The sequence below is a fragment of the Dipteris shenzhenensis genome, chromosome 19 (assembly GCF_047967505.1).
Source record: "Dipteris shenzhenensis isolate YYH24624 ecotype China chromosome 19, Dip_SZ_1.0, whole genome shotgun sequence".
Taxonomy (NCBI): Eukaryota; Viridiplantae; Streptophyta; class Polypodiopsida; order Gleicheniales; family Dipteridaceae; genus Dipteris; species Dipteris shenzhenensis.
In genome coordinates, this window is record NC_141614.1 from 11,388,226 (window position 1) to 11,406,760 (window position 18,535).

At 49.9% G+C, this 18,535-nt stretch overlaps 1 protein-coding gene across 1 annotated transcript in view; it reads right to left on the reverse strand.

Annotated features, from left to right (window-relative positions):
* Positions 1-18,535, reverse strand: part of LOC147890069 (Cox19 family protein (CHCH motif)) — a 56,413-nt gene extending 37,878 nt beyond the window's left edge. The window contains exon 1 of the mRNA XM_087391117.1: positions 18,271-18,535. Within this exon, the coding sequence (XP_087247243.1) occupies positions 18,271-18,394 (124 nt within the window). The 5' untranslated portion in view covers positions 18,395-18,535. The remainder of the gene's footprint in view (positions 1-18,270) is intronic.

Genomic DNA, 18,535 nt, shown 5'->3' on the forward strand with positions numbered 1-18,535 from the left:
CGTACTGATCTCTCCAAGCTGAAGCGCTCACCCATCCTGCCTCCAATGATGACTCTGCTAGACGCTGTCCTGTACAAAGCTGAGATACCCTGAATCCAGCCTGCCGGGAAACCTAGCCGCTCCAGAGTCCCCTCCAAAAAGGACCAATCCACGCGATCGTAGGCCTTCTCGAAGTCGAGAAGTAAAATGGCAAGGTGTGATCCGCTGTACTGAGCCCACTCCGCCGCCTCTGAAAAGGTGAAGACATTATCCAGGATACTGCGATCCTGGACAAAGCCTGTCTGAGTGTCATGGATGAGGTCTGGAAGTAGAGGTCGAACTCTGGCACTGATCATCTTGGCGAGGATTTTGTAGGCAGTGGTAAGGAGAGTGATCGGACGCCACTGGCGGATCTCCTGTCTATCTCCTCCCTTCGGGATGAGGCAAATCAGTCCCGAGGAAAGGCTCTCTGGCATCTGACCGCTGCTGAAAATCCCCTGCAGAGCTGCAAGGAGGGGCTGATGGATCTGGTCCCAGAAGGAGGTGAAGAATGCTCGGGATAGCCCATCCTCACCTGGGCATTTCTGCCCATCAATAGCCCTCAAGGCCTCCAACATCTCATCCGAGGTGAACGGCGCCAACAACGTCGCCTGCATGCTAGGCTGGACCAGGGATGGAATGTGCCTCCACACCTCCTCACGGGCACGACTAGCACGAGGGGCAAGTGGCTCCTGCTGGAAGAGGGTCCTGTAGAAGTCAGTGGCCAACCCCAGGACCTCCCCCGGGTCCGTAACGATGTGACCATCCGCTGTCCTGAGACTCCGAAGCTGATCACCTGCAGCTCTCTGGCCGTGTGTCCTGAAGAACTCCCTGCACATCCGGTCACCCTTCCGGGCCCAGAAGGAGAGAGAGGCGTGATAGGAGAACTCGGAGCGACGCTGGAGGGTCTCCTCCAAGAGGGCTCTGGCTCGAAGGGCCTGGATCCGAAGCTCCTCCGAGCCCGGGGAAGACTGCTGAAGTCGCTGAATGGAGGCGAGGTCCCTCCGAAGAGCTCTCTCTCTGCCCCACCAATCCTGTCGAACCTGTAGGGCTGCGAGCTGGCAGATCTGGCTGGACTCCTGCAGAGCCTGCGCGACCGAGTCTACCAGATCCACGCCCTCCCCCCAGTCCCTGTCCCAAAGACTGCAAATGCTGCTACGGACGTCCACCCTCGAGAAGATGGAATCGGGAATCCTGCATGATCGGGGGGGGAGAGTCTGGGCTGCCGAATCTAATGATAGGAGCACAGGCGCATGGTCGGAGAGTGTCGTCCCTGGAACAATGCCCGCCTGGCCACCTCTGCTGATGGCCCAATCACTGACATAAAACCTATCAAGCCGCTCCAGGAGTCTGCCTCCTTCCCTGCGGAAGCCCCAAGAGAAGTCCAGGCTCCCGTGCCAACGCCGGAAGGACGGGTCTCTCCAACTGTCCCTCCCTCCTGTCGCGAAGATGAAAGAGTCCCAAGCTGACTGCTCTGCCTGAGCCATACCTGTGAACTCCGGATCTCTACCCTGCTGGTCCTCCAAGGTCTCCAGGTTGTTGAAGTCTCCTCCAACAATCCAGGAATCCATGTCTGGAAGAATCCCTGTAAGTGTCCTCCAGAAGGTGGCTCTGCATCGGAGGTCTGTGGGAGCATAAATGTTGAGGATTCCTATTTTGGATCCCTCCAAATTCAGGCCTACCCAAAGGGCTCGGCCTGGGATCAACGTGCCGTGACCGAAAACTAACTGAGCTAGCTGCTCGCACACGGAGGTACAGACCCCCCCGCTCCTCCCCTGTGCGCCGATCGAAGGCTCCCAATAAGTGTAGGAGCGTCCAGGGAGAACCTTCCCGCAGCTACGGGCATGAGCCGCAGAAAGCTTGTGCTCCTGGAGCAGCAGTACATCCAATCGACCAATCACTGCAGGCTGAAGTTCCTGACGCAAAATGAGCTTCCTGGGACCACGGGTGCCCGAAGAGTGAAACCCGTTCACATTCCAGGATACGAGGTGTAGGCTCATGGAGAGGGATGGGGCGCTGCGAACAGCTGTCTGCTCGCAGTCGAGGTCGAAGAAGAATCAGACATATCGGAGTGGAGGCGCTGCCGCTTATGAGAAGGTTTGGAGGGGGAGACGGGGTCGTCCTGCCCGTTCTTCAACACCTTCAGCAATGGCGAGAGGCCTCTAGTGCCATGAGCAAATGCTTTCTCGAGCCAGCTCGAGATCTCTGAAGTGGTCATCCCGTAGAAGGTTCGGAGTTTCTGTTGGGACCAAGCTCTGACATCCTGGGGAAGAGGCCATGACAGGGGGGGTCTGAGGATCACGATCAATCGGAAACGTTTGGCAGCGCAACGCCACCGCAGGCGCACATCGCCCTCGGACCACTGAGTCTCGAGGAGCTGCCCACCGGACGGGCCTATCCAGGAGCAAATCTGGGCGTGTGTCTGCTCTCTGAGAGCCTCCCACACCGAGTCGTCTGTCCAGGTCTCGGTGCCATCGCTGAGGAACGTGAAGGCGAAGCTAGGGCCATCCCTGGGAGCCAAGGCAGCAATCTTCCCATCCGCCCCTTTGCGGAGCATGAAGATACTAATGTCGAGACAAGCCGGGAAGGTCCCAAGGTCGGCCACATCCAGGTAGTCCCAGGGGCCAGATCTGTAAAAGTCTCGAGGGAGCTCTCTCTCCTGGAGCTGAGACCCAGCTGAGTCTGCCACTGAGGGGCTAGCGGGAAGGGAAACCTGCTCCACTGGTGGTGCAGACTCCGGGTGTCCTGCAATCGGGGGGGGAGGGGGAGGAGGCTGCGGGATAGGCGACTCGGGCTCCACGGAGGCGACTGGCGGAGAAGGTGGAGGAGGTGGAGCGGAGGCTGCACTCGGCTGGAAAGGCGACGGTGCAGCTAACTCTGTAGGAGAGGCGAGGGGAGCAGGGGGGGGAGGGGGATGGGGATGCATCTGGAACTGGGGCTGAGGGGGAGGGGGAGGGGGAGGAGACTGAGGAAAAGGAGGCGGGGGCTGAAGCTGCGGGGCGGGCGAAGGGGGGGGAAACTGGGGAGAAGGCGGGGGGGTGGGAGAGAGGAGGATCTGAGGCTGTGCAGGGCGGGCTGCCGTCGAAGAAGAAGCTCTCCCAGGTCCCTGGGGCATCTGCCTGTCAGGTCTCTGGAGTGCTGCTGCAGGAAGGGTGACCTCTGCCTCCTTGCCTTTATCCGAAATCTTCTTATTCTTTCCTCTTTTCCTTCGAACCTCGGTCCAACCGCCCACCACCTCTGGCCCAGGCTCCGACTGCCTCGGCTCCTCCTGACGTGGCTGTCCGGGGGGGGAGGTGGGGGCGGAGGGGGCGGGGGCGGGGAGGGTCGAGACGAGCTGGCGAAGCGTGGACAAGCAGCCGCCAAGTGCCCAAAGCCGTGGCACCGCAGGCACTGACCTGGCTGTCCGGTGACTATCATGCTCTGGGTGATACTGCCGGCACCTGTCACGATCTCGATCACTGCAGGGAGAGTCGCAGGATCCGCCACAGCCACACGGACGTAATAGATGCAAGACCGTAGTGCGAGACATGTGAGATGGTAGATTTTGAGTATGTTGAAATCTATAAAATAAAGTGATGGAACACAAGAATGATATAATTATTAGAATCTCATCATGAGATACGGGGAGCTCCTGCCGTGGTCACCGCGTCGGCAAAGGTGTCGTGCATAACCCAGCCAAAATGGGAGCCCAAGTCCCTGACAATCGGCCGCAGCTCAGTAGCAAGCCCTGGAAAAACTAGTGTCACTGGGTGGCAAGGTATACGGAACCGAATATCGAAATCCGCTGCGCTGAAACCACGGTACCACGGGACTATCATGATGATCTTCCCATCCACCGATGTGGGGGAACCGACAATCAGATTGCTCGCAGCTTTCTCACTGGAGAGTTTGAGCCAGAAGATGCCCCTTCCCATAAGGGCCACCTCCTCAATATGGCCATCCTCTAGCAAGAGAGTGGACTGGAGCCAGTCCCTGATGGTAGACCTGGAGGGGGAGTGTCCAATGACTCTACCGTAAACAGAGGTACGAGCAAAGTCACTGGCTACCTCCTGAACACGGGATGATTGTTGCTCTGTCAGGATAACGCGGTAGGCATCTGGAGAGGGAGGGTCCGACTGGGCCTCCGGATCCGGGCTGGGGGCCGCCATACCGCCAAGACTAACTGCAAGCTTCCGATGAAGAAAAACAGGCTGCCACCCAAGAAGGGGATGAAGCGGCGGTGGAGCCTGGGGGTGAGGCGGGCGAGGCGAAATGAAGGGGCGGAGGGGTCGAAGCGGAGGGCGGGGCGAAGGCTGCGGGGTGCGGGGAGTACGGAAGGGCGCGGGAGGGCGGGGGGGGGGCGAGGTTGGAATGGCGGGGGTGGAGGGGTGAAGCGGGGGGCGGGGGGAGCGGAATGAGGCGGAGGCGGGTGAAGCGAGGGGGTGAAGGAGTAGCGAGGGGACGGGTTGGAGCGGGGTGGATGGCGAGGGAGCAGCGAGGGGCGGAATGGAGCGGAGGCGGGGCGAGGGCGAGGCGGGCTGGAGAGAAGGGGGGGGGGGGACGAGGCGAGGCGAGGCGGGTTGGAGCGGAGGGGGTGGTTGGAGCGGCGGCGAGGGGCGGGTTGGAGCGGGGGCGAGGGGCGGGTTGGAGCGAGGGGGCGGGATGGAGCGGAGGCAAGGGGGCGGGATGGAGCGAGGGGGCGGGATGGAGCGAGGGGCGGCTGGAGCGGAGGTGAGGCGAGGGGTAGCGGGGTGCCGGCGGGGGGGGGAGGAGAGGGGACGGGGGTCGAGGGCGGAAGGGAGGGGTGGAGGTGGTCGCGGCGAGGGGGGGGGAGCGAGGGGGGAGGTAGGGGCTAACGGCGAGGGGGGCAGGGGAAGCTCGCAGGACTCTCGCCCTTGTTCAAATGGTCACCTTCAGATTTCAAAGGATAGCTCCCGAGAAGGAATCGGAGATTGCATAGTTTTAGGCCTGGAGCATCTCTGCTTTGTTTGACTCAATACATTCCTGGCAGGGTAACGTCTCTTTGCACGACGATGGCAGACCATTTCATATGTCTCTCTCTGATCAGAGGTTGAGTTAGAAAATATTTAAGACTTTCATGATCAGTTTTTACAAGAAAATCTATCCCTAAAAGATAATGTTTCCAAAGTTTGAGAGCATGAATTACAGCTAAGAGTTCTTTTTCATAGATATCATAATGAAGTTCAGCATCTCTTAGCCGTCGGCTTTCAAAGGCCACAGTATGACCATCCTGGGTAAGAGAAGCCCCAAGGCAATCGCCACTGGCATCAGCTGCTACTAGGAATGGTTTCCTTAAGTCAGGAATGATAAGTACAGGAGCTGTAGTTAGGGCATGCTTTAGAGCATTAAAAGAGTCCTTTTCTTTTTGGGTCCATTTGAACTTCAGATTTTTCTTAGTGAGATCATGTGAGCTGCAAGTTCAGCAAAATGCCAAATAAAACCTTCGGTAATATGAGCATAGGCCTAGAAAAGACCTTACCTCATGGGCATTCTTCAAGTCAGGCCACTCTACAATTGTCTGTATCTTGGCTGGGTCCATAGGGACACCTTCTCGTGAGAACATGTGACCAAGATAGTGAATCTCAGGAAGAAAGAACTCACTCTTCTTCTCATCAATGTGAAGAGCATTTTCAGCTAAGATTTGAAATACAATCTTTAGATGTTCCTTATGCTCTTCCTCATTCTTGCTGAAAATGAGGATGTCATCAAAGAAGACGGCGGTGAATTGTCTATAGTTCCTGATCAGCCGTTCCATCAGCCGATTGAACGTGGCTGGGGCATTAGTAAGGCCAAATGGCATTACCATATATTCATACAGCCCAAATGTGGTTCGGAAGGCTGTTTTATGAATGTCCTCGGGTACAACTCGTACCTGATGGTAGCCACTCTTAAGATCTATGCGGCTGAAAATTTCAAATCCTCCTAAACGATCAAAGATATCGTCTATACGAGGAATCAGGAAACGATTCTTAACCGTCTGTTTGTTTAAGGCTCTATAGTCTATGCACATCCTGAAGGTTTTATCCTTCTTTTGGACTAGTAAGACGAGAGCAAAAAGAAGAACTACTGAGTTGGATCAATCCCTTGTCCAAGAGTTCTTGGACTTGCTTGAAGATTTCATCTTGTTGAGATTGACTAACTCTATATGGGGGTCTATTTGGAGGTGAAGCCCCTGGAACTATGTCAATTTGTGATCCTCTGGTCTCTCAGGAGGGAGGTGACTAGGAAGTTCCTGAGAGAAGCAACTAGAGAATTCCTGAAGGAAATCTAATCTTTCTTTTGTGAGAGGATCTGACTTTTCTTCACTTGGTTGCTTATTGCGTACAAACACTAGAAAAGAACATACTCCTTTCTTAAGCAAATTGGGAGATCGTGCATGACTTACCATAGGAATGGTGTTTCCTAAAACTCCCGCTGTAATGCTCACATCTCTACCCTTATGTTGGAGAGTTAGAATATTCTTCACATAATCAATTCGAGGGTTGACTTGCTTATGCCAAGGCATGCCAAGAATTACATCTGATCCTTGAAGTGGTGCCATCATGAAGGGTAGATGATCCAAGTACCCCTAGATGTGTACCCGAAGCTTGCCGATGATGGGGTACACCTTCTCTTCTTGGTTCTTGAAGGCTGTAGTTGCCTCCAAGGCTTCTCCTTTATCCTCTGGGGCTATCACCAAGTTCTGTGCCATCTCATGAGAAATAAAGTTGTGAGTAGCTCCACTATCGAACAAAAACAAAGCGGATTGATCCTTTACCTGACCCCATGTTTTCAACAAACTATGGGTGTCGTTTACAACTCCCTTTTCTGGAGGTGCTTCCACCTTGTTAACTACCAAAACTGGCTTTTTGAGGACTACTTCTTTGTTGCTGCTGTTTTTGGCAGCTTGAGGGCATTCGTAGAAGTTGTGGCCTCGATCGCCACACTTGAAACACCGCCCTTCGGAGTAATACTTTTGCTTCTGTTGTGGAGACAATGATCTGAAAGTGCGGGCTGCTTTCTTCGAAAGAGGCTAGCTGGCTGACTTTTGCTCTTTTGGTGCGTCCTTTGCTGTCTCCTTACCCTTTTGTTACGTGGAAGAGGTTCCCAGGGACTTCCGCTTGTTGCTGCTGCCATTCCGCTTGTTGGAGAAAGATTGTTTCTTCTCCACCTTCAAGGCGATGTTGATGGTGTCTTCGAGAGAAGCAGGAGTGGCAATGTCCACATCATGTTGAACGATATACCGTAGGCCAGCAAAGAACTTCCTTTGCTGCTCTTTTTTATCCTTCCTACTGAATGCTTGAACTTTTAACAAAGTATCCCAAAAACGATCAACATACTGACTTTCTCTTCTTGGCGTTGGCGGAGGATGTCCCACTGCACCATTGTATCTCTCTTAAACTCCTTAGGCAGGAAGTGCCTCATCAAGTTCTTCTTGAAGTGCTTCCAGGTGTGGACTTGAGGTCCAGTGTTGACCATAGCTGCCCACCAGAGTGAAGCACAGTCTTGCATGTGCAGGACGGCAAACCGGATCTTCGCCTTGTCTTCGTACTCGTCCCCCTCAAAGAAATACTCGAGGTCTCGGATCCAGGCCAGCAAGACCTCGGGCTTGTCCTCTCCCTTGTACTTGGTAAACTTGAAGAGCTTATCTCCAAGAGGTACCTTATGCTTTGCATACCTTCGTCTCCGTGGACGTCTCGAAGGAGATGGACTCCGATGACGCCGTCTACCTCGAGGAGGGGAAGAAGAAGATGATCTTCCCTCCTTGTTGGAGTTGGTGTTGTTCGCACGGTCTCTTCCTTGGGATTGGGGCCCTATGTCATGAGTTTCTGCTTGGCTGCTTTCCAGCACTTGAACCTGTTGAGCAATGTTTGCCAAGAGAGCACTCAACTCATGCAGGTTAGAAGGAGGGTCAGGTCCATTGGCTGCCATGATGACAAGATGACTCAATGAAGGAGAGACTCAACAAGAGAAAGCACAGAGTACAGGACCACTGCCTAAGCTCTGATACCAATGTAAACTACTCGGTGCTTTCTATCAATTCAGACAACGGATTTTGCAGAGGCGTTTGAATGAGATGATTGCGAGTTGCCAAACACATATACTTGAACTTAAGAGTTTGCAATTAAGCTGGAATTAAGACTTATACAGCTTAAACACAAAGTGACATCATTGGAAAATGTAATATGATTGAGGGGCCAAGACGGGCCCCCCCCCTTATCCAAGCTCACTTTATTCATGAAAATGGAGATACAACACCAAGGTGCAATGCACCTTCCAAACTGATGAACTCAGTGAAAACCTAGGACCTAAATACAAGACTCAAGAGCATATGTGCAAGGTAGACAACAAAAAGGAGGACTTCAAGCTCAGGTTTCAACTCTTGGCTTGCCCAATCCACAAGGAAGAAGCCTGCAACAATCACCACTTACATCCAACATTAGAGACAAGCACTAGTTTCTAGAAAGATAGTAGAAACAACATGAAATAGTGCTGTAAATGAGATAAACTTGACAATACAGGCTCCCTTCGTGACTTGACCCTTTGGTAGATGAAGTCCTTGATGCCTCTGAAGCTACCTTGGGTGAGGAGAGTGTGGAAATGGGGCTGGAATAAGAACAGCTTAGAAAAACAGCTTGTAGGCTAGAGAGAGAAAGATTTTATGGAGTGATAGCTGTAGAGAGAGAGTGCCAATGCTGATCCCAAGGGAGGGGATGTAAGAGAGGAGCTGCTGCTGTTCCAGAGGTGCACAGAAAGGCAGATTTCTGCAAGGGAAATGGGCTGGAACAGTAGAGAGAGAAATTCTGCAGTAGAGAGAGAAAGACTGCAGCAGGAGAGAGAAAGGGGCTGTGGCTGCTCCAGGCTAGGAGAAGGAGAGAGGATGCTGCTGCTCTTCCAGAAGAGCTGAGAGGGGGCAGATTTCTGGAGAGGAGGGGCTGGAACTGTAGAGAGATAATGTGCTGTTGTAGAGAGAGAAAGTGCTGCTGAGGTGAGAGAATGGCCTGGGGAGAAGCTGGCTGCACCCAAGGAGCTGGAGAGGTTCTGCTGCATCATCCAAAAGGAGGGAGAAGAAAAGTGACGAATTTTTCATGTGAGGAATGAAGGGGAGAGGCCTTCTTTTATAGGCTCAGCCCCCCCCCTCGGCCTAGAGTGGAAGGTGGCCAGATTTTTGGTGGGCTGCAGTCCCAAAGAGGACAGCCCACAACCTGCCCCAAATCTACCAGATTTGGGGCCAAACACTTGGCCTGCATGCCCTGCCACTTGCCATACATGCTGCCACATGTGTGGGACAGGTGGACTGACCTGCCAGCTCAGATTCCATGTGGCAGTCTACCAAGAATTCAATTCTGATCGCACCCACGGGTTCCTAACAGCTTAGACTATCTATTGACGTACTCTAAGGTCATAATTGAGCCACACTGAGCTCATTTGTTTGTCATCTTATCTTGTATCTCGATTACTCTTGGCATGCTGACAGGCCCACAACCAAAGCTCAGGGAACATTCTCTTGAATGGTTCCTAGGTTGGTATGCGGATGATCAACTTGTTTCTCCTCAAGAAATCATAGAAGTTACAGATTTGATTTTTATTCCACACGAACCTGAGTGTATTCTTGAATTTCGTGACAGACAGATTCGTAATAGAACTATCACGGAATACAAGATCAAGTGGAAGGATCGTGTTGAGGAGGATGCAACATGGGAGACATTACAAAACCTCTAGAGGACATTCTCGCGTTTTTTAGCGAACTCAGGAGTGAGTTCTTAGAGGAGGGGAAGTATGTCATGTGTACGGATTGGTATCCGACGTGTACTGGGTATACAAGACTAGCTCAGGTAGCCTGGGGAGGCTTAGAGCTAGGCAGGCTTGATTCTCAGGTTGAGTGACAAGGGTACGAACCAATTAGAGGTCTTCGCTATTTTTGGCGCTTGGGGCCCGAGTCTATATAAGGGGCCCAGAGGTTCAGTTCTCAGGGAGAGCCGATGGGAGCAAGTTTAGTTCCCAGGTGCTAGGTCTGATCCTGGATTGAGTCGCGGATGCGCGCCTGCATCATAGCGTAGCCCAAGGCCCAACAGCAGATCCCAGGCTTCACAGCGCCACCTAGTGGTATGGGACACCAGGTTGGTTAGGATCTGGTTGGGAGTTTGTGCCGATAGCTCAGCTCGTGGCTCGGAGGGGACATCTCATGATTCGGGATCACATCTCGTAGATGTCATGGTTGGGTGGTGAGCAGCCTGCTCAGTTACCTCATGTTGGTGTGTTCTTGTGTTTGCTTGCATATCAGAGGTTTCAAGAGTGCTGGGGACGTGTCATGGGGGGAGCGACCTTCCGGCGACAAAATGGAGGAGATTTGAGGATGGACAGAATGGTTCTAGGATGATTCGAAGTAAGCCCTCGGTCCCCCATCAGATAGTACAAGCAATCAGATAGTACAGGCAGAGTTCCCCATGACACCTCTCCAGATTGATGCCATTTTTCAGACAATGGCGTTCCTCCACAAAGTATGGGCCTTACCATTTGAGACTACCGAGGTTGGCACTAGAGTCATCCATATGACTAGCAGAGAGTGGGAGGGCTGACAGATGGTATGCATGTGTATCCACATGGTTTGCTAGTCACGGCATCCGGATGGACCCCCTTTCAGTACAGCATGGATGCACCGCACGAGTCGATCCCTCGAGATGAGATCAACCATATCATACGGCTAGATCTCCTCTAGCTCCATGCATCTCGGACTTGGGGATGGGGGGGCCAGGAGTTCCCAACCAAGATCCAGTTCTACCATGATCACTTCTTCAGAGTATCGGAAGAAGGATTCATCATCAAACCTTGAGGATAGAGGGGTTTCACATGCACTGAGAATTGCTATTGAGCAAATGCGGGTCTCATCACATCAGCTGGGGATCGAGCCAGGGAGAGCTGCAGGCATACCTACAAAGCAGCGGATCTGCAAATTATGCACATTGGGGACAACTGAGACAAAGGAGCATTTCTTATGTGTTTGCCCAACCTACTATGATCCGGGGATGATACCTCTACCTCTTTCAGGAAGGGCATGGCTTTGGTCCACTCTGTCATGTGCAAGGGTTATTATCTGACATGTACTAGGGTACACAAGACTAGCTCAGGTAGCTTGGGGAGGCCTAGGGCTAGGCAGGCTTGATTCTCAGGTTGAGTGGCAAGGGTACGAACCAGATTTAGGTCTTCGCTATTTTTGGCGCATTGGGCCCAAGCCTATAAAGGGGGCCCAAAGGTTCATTCTTCAGAGAACCGATGGGAGTAAGTCTCGTTCCCTGGTGCTAGGTCTAATCCTGGAGTCGCGGACGTGCACCTGCATCTTAGTGTAGCCCAAGGCCCAGCAGCAAATCCAAGGCCTTTAGGCGCCACCTGGTGGTATGGGACACCAGGCTGGTCAGGATCTGGATGAGAGTTTGTGCCAGTAGCTTAGCTTGTGGCTCAGAGGGGACATCTCCTGATTTGGGATCATATCCCGTAAGTGTCATGGTTGGGTGGTGAGCAGCCTGCTCAGATTCCTCACGTTTGGTGTGTTCTTGTGTTTGCTTGCAAGTCAGAGGTTTCTGGAGTGCTGGAGTCATGTCAGTTGGTATCAGAGCTAGCTCGTGAGGTATGAATCTCTGTTGCGAGAGAGATTGGATGTGATTTCCTCCAGATATTATTCAAATTCGAAATTGCTGGTGATACCCTTCAAGGGCTTGTTGATTCGTCAGTTAGGGTTGTTGGTTGACTGGTTTTGGATAGAAGAGAGGCGAGAGAGAGCCTTGGTGAATTCGATGTGAAGCAAGGTAGATTGAAAGAGTTGCTAAAAGATCACGAAGAGAAAGATCTTCTGGTAGGAAATTGGATTGGAGGGGATCGCAGAGTGAGAGGATGGCGAGATGATTGGAGTAGGAAAATGCTGACAGAGGGAAGCGATAGGCTATGGTGGGATTCGGAAGGCAATGTGCATCCTCCTAGATGAGCGCAGTGGAGTTGGCGCTGAGGGAAGAGGGTAGGAAGGTGCACACAACAGGCACCAGTCTGCTTGGGACTGGGCTGTGCAGTATTCGAGGCTTGAAAAGCTAAAAAAAGCACGAGCCTAACCGAGTTTAGGGATGTGCTTTTTGGAGGGCAAGGCTTTCTAAAAGCTAGGGCTCATAGCGACTGTATCCTGGCGGATTTCTTTTCACTCACCAGCCCAAAGTATTGCGCACGAAACCATCTCCACATCCACCTTCTCTATCAGATCACGTCAGCTAGGGTTGGTCTGCTGCTGTTCGTCAGCTCGGATCAACTACTTCCCCTAGCCTCGCTGTTTTCTCCTCTTGGCACAATTCCATGGCAGTATTTCGTTCACAGCCTGCTCCTAGTCTCGATCCCCCATGCTGCCTCCTCTTTCCTAAGTATGTTCTTTCCTCCAACTTCAACTTCAGCCCTTACTTTGCTACCGATCCCTTCATGGCTGATTGTAGAACCCAAGCTTACAGAGGGTGATCATGATATGGATTACCACAGAGGGGACAACCAGGGTCTCTACGATGATTTGATTTAAAAAACTGCCTTCAGTGAATTCACCACAGCTCTCGACGCAAAGTTTGAGCTGGTTAATTCGAATCAAACAGGGTTAACGCAACACTGTTCAAGTGCTCACACATGTTGATGCTTTGGCTTTAGTGTTGGGTCCGAATATTACATCAGATCCCTATCCCAGAGATCAGAAATCCACGACCAAGAAAGTGGTTGACACTTGGTTGTGCAAGTGGCAAGTATACTTCCAGTTTCACCCTTATCCTGATGAGAAGAAGATGCAACTTGCAGTAGGGTATTTATTAGGGGAGGCCTTACTTTGGTGGAAGGAACTCCGACCGAGCCCTCCACATGGAAAGAATTTGAAGAGGTCTTCAGGAAAGAATTCCTGAAGAAGGAGGAGGATTATGATATCATTGGCGAACTCATGGCCCTCGATATGTCTAGACTGAATTTGACTTTTGAAGTTTATCTTCAAAAGTTTCGTGTTCTGCAGACCAGAGCTACAAAGATGGACCCCGTCACCTTATTGGGCTTCTTTGTGGATGGTTTGCCTGACTCGTATAAGCTTTAGATCAAGAACAACAAGTGTATCACTTTGCAAGAGGCCATGAACTATGCATGCATCTATGATGATACTATGGCCAGCGCAAAGTGAACCACTACTACTACCGACACAAGTGGGAAGAACAAGATGAAGTTCTTTCAGTCCCCAATTGGTACAGGGAGTCGAAGTCAGTTGACAACGCCTCCAAGAAGAATTCGACTTAGACGAAGAATGGTCGAGCCTGTTTCCTACGCACCCGTAAGCTAAAGAAAGAAGGACGTTGTTTTATTTGCAAGGAGCGGCGCCACACTTGAAATGATTGTCCTAAGCACAAGAACCAGATGCAAGCGCCAGGACCAAAGCTCCATGCAGCCCAAGGAGCCAAAGCTAAGGGAGCTTTGATGATAGGTATTTCTGTAAATGTCATTACCTGCCTACTTTCTTGTAATTGCACTTTTAATAATTCGTTATTTGACCCCCATGACCTTTTCCGAGCTATTGTGATGATATTCCCTCTTTCAGGGACCTATTGTATCTGCGATGCGGCTTCGGAATATATCAAACACTTCTCATTATGAGTTGTTAGATGATTTCACGGATGTATTCCATGCTCAACTGTCGGAAGGTTTACCTCCCAAACACGCAGTAGATCATCGCATAGATTTTAGTACCTGGGGCTCAACCTATTAGTATTCCACCTTATACGATGAGTCAACTCGAGAAGGACAAGTTAGCTTTACAGCTACAAGACTATCTAAATATGGGTTATATTCGCCCAAGTAAATCACCCTGAGGTGCACCTGTCCTTTTAAGAAAGAAGAAAGATGGTTCATGGAGGATGTGTGTAAATTACAAACGATTGAATAAAGTAACAATTAAGAATAAATACCCTCTTCCGCATTTAGATGATTTGATAGACCGATTGGCCAGAGCAAAGTACTTCACTTAGATTGATTTGCGTACGGGTTACCACCAAATCCGTATCTATGCTAAACATATAGATATAACCGCTTTCCGTACTAGGTATGGCCACTACGATTTTCTCGTATTGCCTTTTGGTTTAACCAATGCTCCCGCTACCTTCCAGCAAATGATGAACAATTTCTTCAGAGATTATTTGGGCAAATTCGTTGTCGTGTTCTTAGATGACATCTTGGTATATAGCCGATCGCTCGAGGATCACATTGGACACCTCCGGATTGTCTTAGTTATTTTAGGATAGCATAAGCTCTATGCCAAGATGAGTAAATGTGACTTCTTTATGAAGGAGATCATTTACATAGGACACAAGATTTCTTCCGAGGGTATCAACATTGATCTAGATCGTATCCAGAAGGTTTTGGAATGGCCCATCCCTCAGACAGTGAAACAACTTCGTTCTTTCCTAGGATTTACGATCTTTCTACGGAAGTCCATGCGTGATTATTCTAACATCACGGCACCCTTGACCAACATATTGAAAGGTCCTGGACGTAGGTCTACCCAGCCGATCTCTTGGAATGATGCATTGAACAAGGCTTTTGAAACCTTGAAGCAAACTATCAAGGAAGCCCCTCTTCTTGCATTGCCCGATCCTACCCGGCCTTATGTTGCGAGTGATTTTGTGATTGGGGCAGCTTTATTCCAAGAGGGCAGACCTGTAGCTTTTGAAAGTAAAAAGCTAGACAACACCCAATATCGTTGGCCCACACTAGGAAAAGATCTGTATGCCATAGTGTATGCTCTAAAGGTTTGGAGACACTACTTGTATGGTTCCAAGTTTCTTGTATTGATAGATCACCAGTCAATCAAGTATGTGTGTGATGGGTCGGAATCGAGGGGAAGAAAGACTAGATGGGTAGAGTTAATGCAAGATTTTGATTTTGAAATACGTTATCGAAAGGGTTCCATGAATAGTGAGGCGGATGCCTTAAGTCGACGAGTCAGTTAACTTATAGGTCCAGGATGGGAGCTCCATGGTTGACCAAAACTCAGGGATTGTGCCACCTACGGTACATGCGGTAGGAGGTCAATGGGTCATAGTTGACCACAATTATGGTTTGCCTTCCAACATGGTCAGTAACCGGGACTCTAAGTTTACAAGTATCTTTTAGACACTTGTTTTTGAAAAGTTAGAAACTACTCTAAGTATGAGTTCCTCAAATCATGCACAATCCAATGGCATCACAGAGAAAGTTAACCAATTGGTTGAAGATATGCTTCAGGCATATGTTTCTAAGAGACAGTCTTCATGGGAAGATTATCTCCCCATGATCGAATTTGCTTACAAAAGTGCAAAGCATTCAAGTACAGGTTACAGTCCTTTTATGCTTACGTATGCGTTTCAACCTAAGTCACCAATTATGGTTGGGTTCAAGGGAATAAACAATGATGCTGTAAGGACATTCTTGCAAGACATGCAACAAATGTTGCAGTTTGCAAAGGAGTCTATTAAAAGTGCCCAAGATTGGGATAGATTTTATGCTAATAGACATCATTCACCCAGAGAGTACTCTAAAGGGACGATGGCATATTTACGTATTCCCAAGGAATCCAAGAGCCTAAGTACTGGTTTGGTTCCAAAGTTATCCCCCAGATACTGCGGTCCGTTCAAAATTATTAAAAGAATTGGACCAGTTGCATATAAACTAGAATTGCCTCCTGATGTTAAACTACATCTAGTGTTTCATGTCAATAGATTGAAAGAGTTACTGGGTGCGGATGATCAATAGGTTTCTCCTCAACAGGTTTCTCCTCAAGAAATAATAGAAGTTACAAATTTGACTTTTATTCCACACAAACCTGAGAGTATTCTTGAATTTCGTGAAAGAGAGATTCGGAATAGAACTATCACGGAATACAAGATCAAGTGGAAGGATTGTGTTGAGGAGGATGAAACATGGGTGACACTACTTCACCTCCAGAGGACATTTCCGAGTTTTCGGGCCAACTCAGGAGTGAGTTCTTAGAGGAGGGAAAGTATGTCATGTGCACGGATTAGTATCTGACGTGTACTGGGGTACACAAGACTAGCTCAAGTAGCCTAGGGAGGCTTAGGACTAGGCACGCTTGATTCTCGGGTTGAGTGGCAAGGGTACGGACCAGATTTAAGTCTTCGCTATTTTTGGCACATTAGGCCCAAGCCTATAAAGGGGGCCTAGAGGTTCAGTCTTCACATAGCCGATGTGAGCAAGTATCGTTCCCTGGTGCTAGGTCTAATCCTGGATTGAGTCACACACGTGCACTTGCATCTTGGTGTAGCCTAAGGCCCGGCAACAGATCCAAGGCCTCTAGGCGCCGCCTGGTGGTATAGTGTCATGGTTGGGTGGTGAGCAGCCTGCTCAGATTCCTCACGTTTGGTGTGTTCTTGTGTTTGCTTGCAGGTCAGAGGTTTCACGAGTGTTGGGGTCGTGTCACACTCTCACGTCTGATCCACTTCTAGGACCAGGTCTGCATTGGGTTCTATCTGATCGAGATGCGACGAAACATAGAGACTCTACTACGACGGATCAAGCAGCAGCAGGCAGAGATTGAGCCACGAGATGCCGAGACAAACTTCTATGCATTTGAGTTGGCTTTAGGTCATAGAGAGGTGGAGGAGGAGGAGCTATCAGACATGCACGCAACATTGATAAGCAGAGAGAGTCGACACGGTATAGTGTACTGCCAGGCGAGGGACTCAGAGTCCACGCATGACATGGAGAGTGACCAGAGCACGCATAATCAAGGTCCACAACCGTCCTTAGAGGAGACCGCCCGAGATGAGGCATCATTCTTGACATGGCCCATTAGATACAGAGATCGAGGAGAGACCATGCCCCCCGCCACAGCTCAACAGGCGTAGATGCGAGATATTTTCGCAGCTCACCGGAGAGCCACTACAGTGCCGGGTTTTGGCTTTTGAGTTTACATTTAAGTTTTGATTGAGCTCTTTAGCTTAGCATAGTACTCAGCAAGGGCCCTAGCTCACCCTTTGCTTCTACCCACTGAGGCTTGTATGAGTTATTTTCTTTTGGTTAGCCTGAAGTCTCTCAGTATATACAGGGGGCAGACTGTACCCAACCAGCAGTCAGGTAGTTGGCAGGTAGGTGGTCGGCCCTACAGTAGGGCTGGTCAATCAGCCTACAGGCCTGGTCAGCCCTATTCAAGGAGGGGGTGGGGGCAGTAGCCCTCACCTGTAAAAGAGTACGAGCACATACACATCCATCTGAGGTACACATCTAGCAGCACATTTGGATGCAGATGTAAGATACAATTAGGAGGGTATTTTTACCAGTCTGTACGTGATATTCTCCACATTTGTAGAGCTGTATTTGCATCTTGTTTTGAGTGCTTATGATTGCAGTACCTTTGTACACATCTCTCCTATTGGAATAATCCCAAGCGTTAGTGATTCTCAATTCCCGCTGCATAGGTAAGGCTTTGAGAAGCTTGCCACATCTTTGGGGGTTTCTAACACAAATGCGTCAGAGGATTCTTTAGGACATGGATGTCTTTCAAAAGGATACAACAATGATTCAATATGACAACCAGAGTTGAACTTGAATTGCCAAGAACCCAATGTTCCATGCTTAGACAAGGCACATTGAAGTTTAGTGCCACTTCATCAAGGGCCTGATACAAGATGAGCAAGTTAAGCTTGTATACTATCCTACTGCACAAAACGCTTCCAGTTCACAAAGGCTCTCTCTGGAAAGCTGATGAAGCACCTCATCAGAAGAATTTGGTGGAGCAATAGTGAGGTTAGTCTACGAGCTTGGAGAGAATTTCGGCTGAGATCTAGAAAAGCATCATCCAAGATTTGGTGGAGCATCTATTTAGGTTATTCCTTACTGCAAGTTTCTACTGATTAAGTTTGTTGTTTACTTGTGCACTCTCCTGGTGTGAGGTTTGAAATTAACCATAAGTTTTTTATGTTTAAATGTGCTCAAAGAGAGTTTCCACTCCAATGGGCTTAAATTGGAGGGGAGTCGGCCTGCATTTCTATGCCACGAGTGGAAAGGTCCTTGAATTTGGGAAGTCGGTTGGATGTTATCTTCCCTGAACTTAGAACGCAATTACATAATGGTGGTAATGGGTAATCCTGAGTTCGATTGCGGAAGGATAAAAGGATTAGAGTATCTCTGTGCGAAAAAACCGAAGCACAAAAAACTGATATTTGAATTGCCAAAATGCATTATGGACAATAATTCTGCAAAGGGTGCAGATGATGATGGGATTACATTTGAGAGAGGCAGCGTACTCTGGGGCGCACATGGAATCGGAAAGTCTCTGGACGCCAGGGGAGGAAGGTGAGCGTGTGCGCGATGGCTTAGATGACGAGGTGGTGTCTGAAGAATCCGCCATAGCTTGGTACTAACAGCCTACGCCATTAACATAAAGGTTCTAGCACAGAGGCCATACTAATCTTCTTCCAATTTTATTGAGTGTCTGTGAAGAGACGGAAAAAAAAAAAAACTTAAGGGTCCTAGCGAGAGCCGTGTTCCC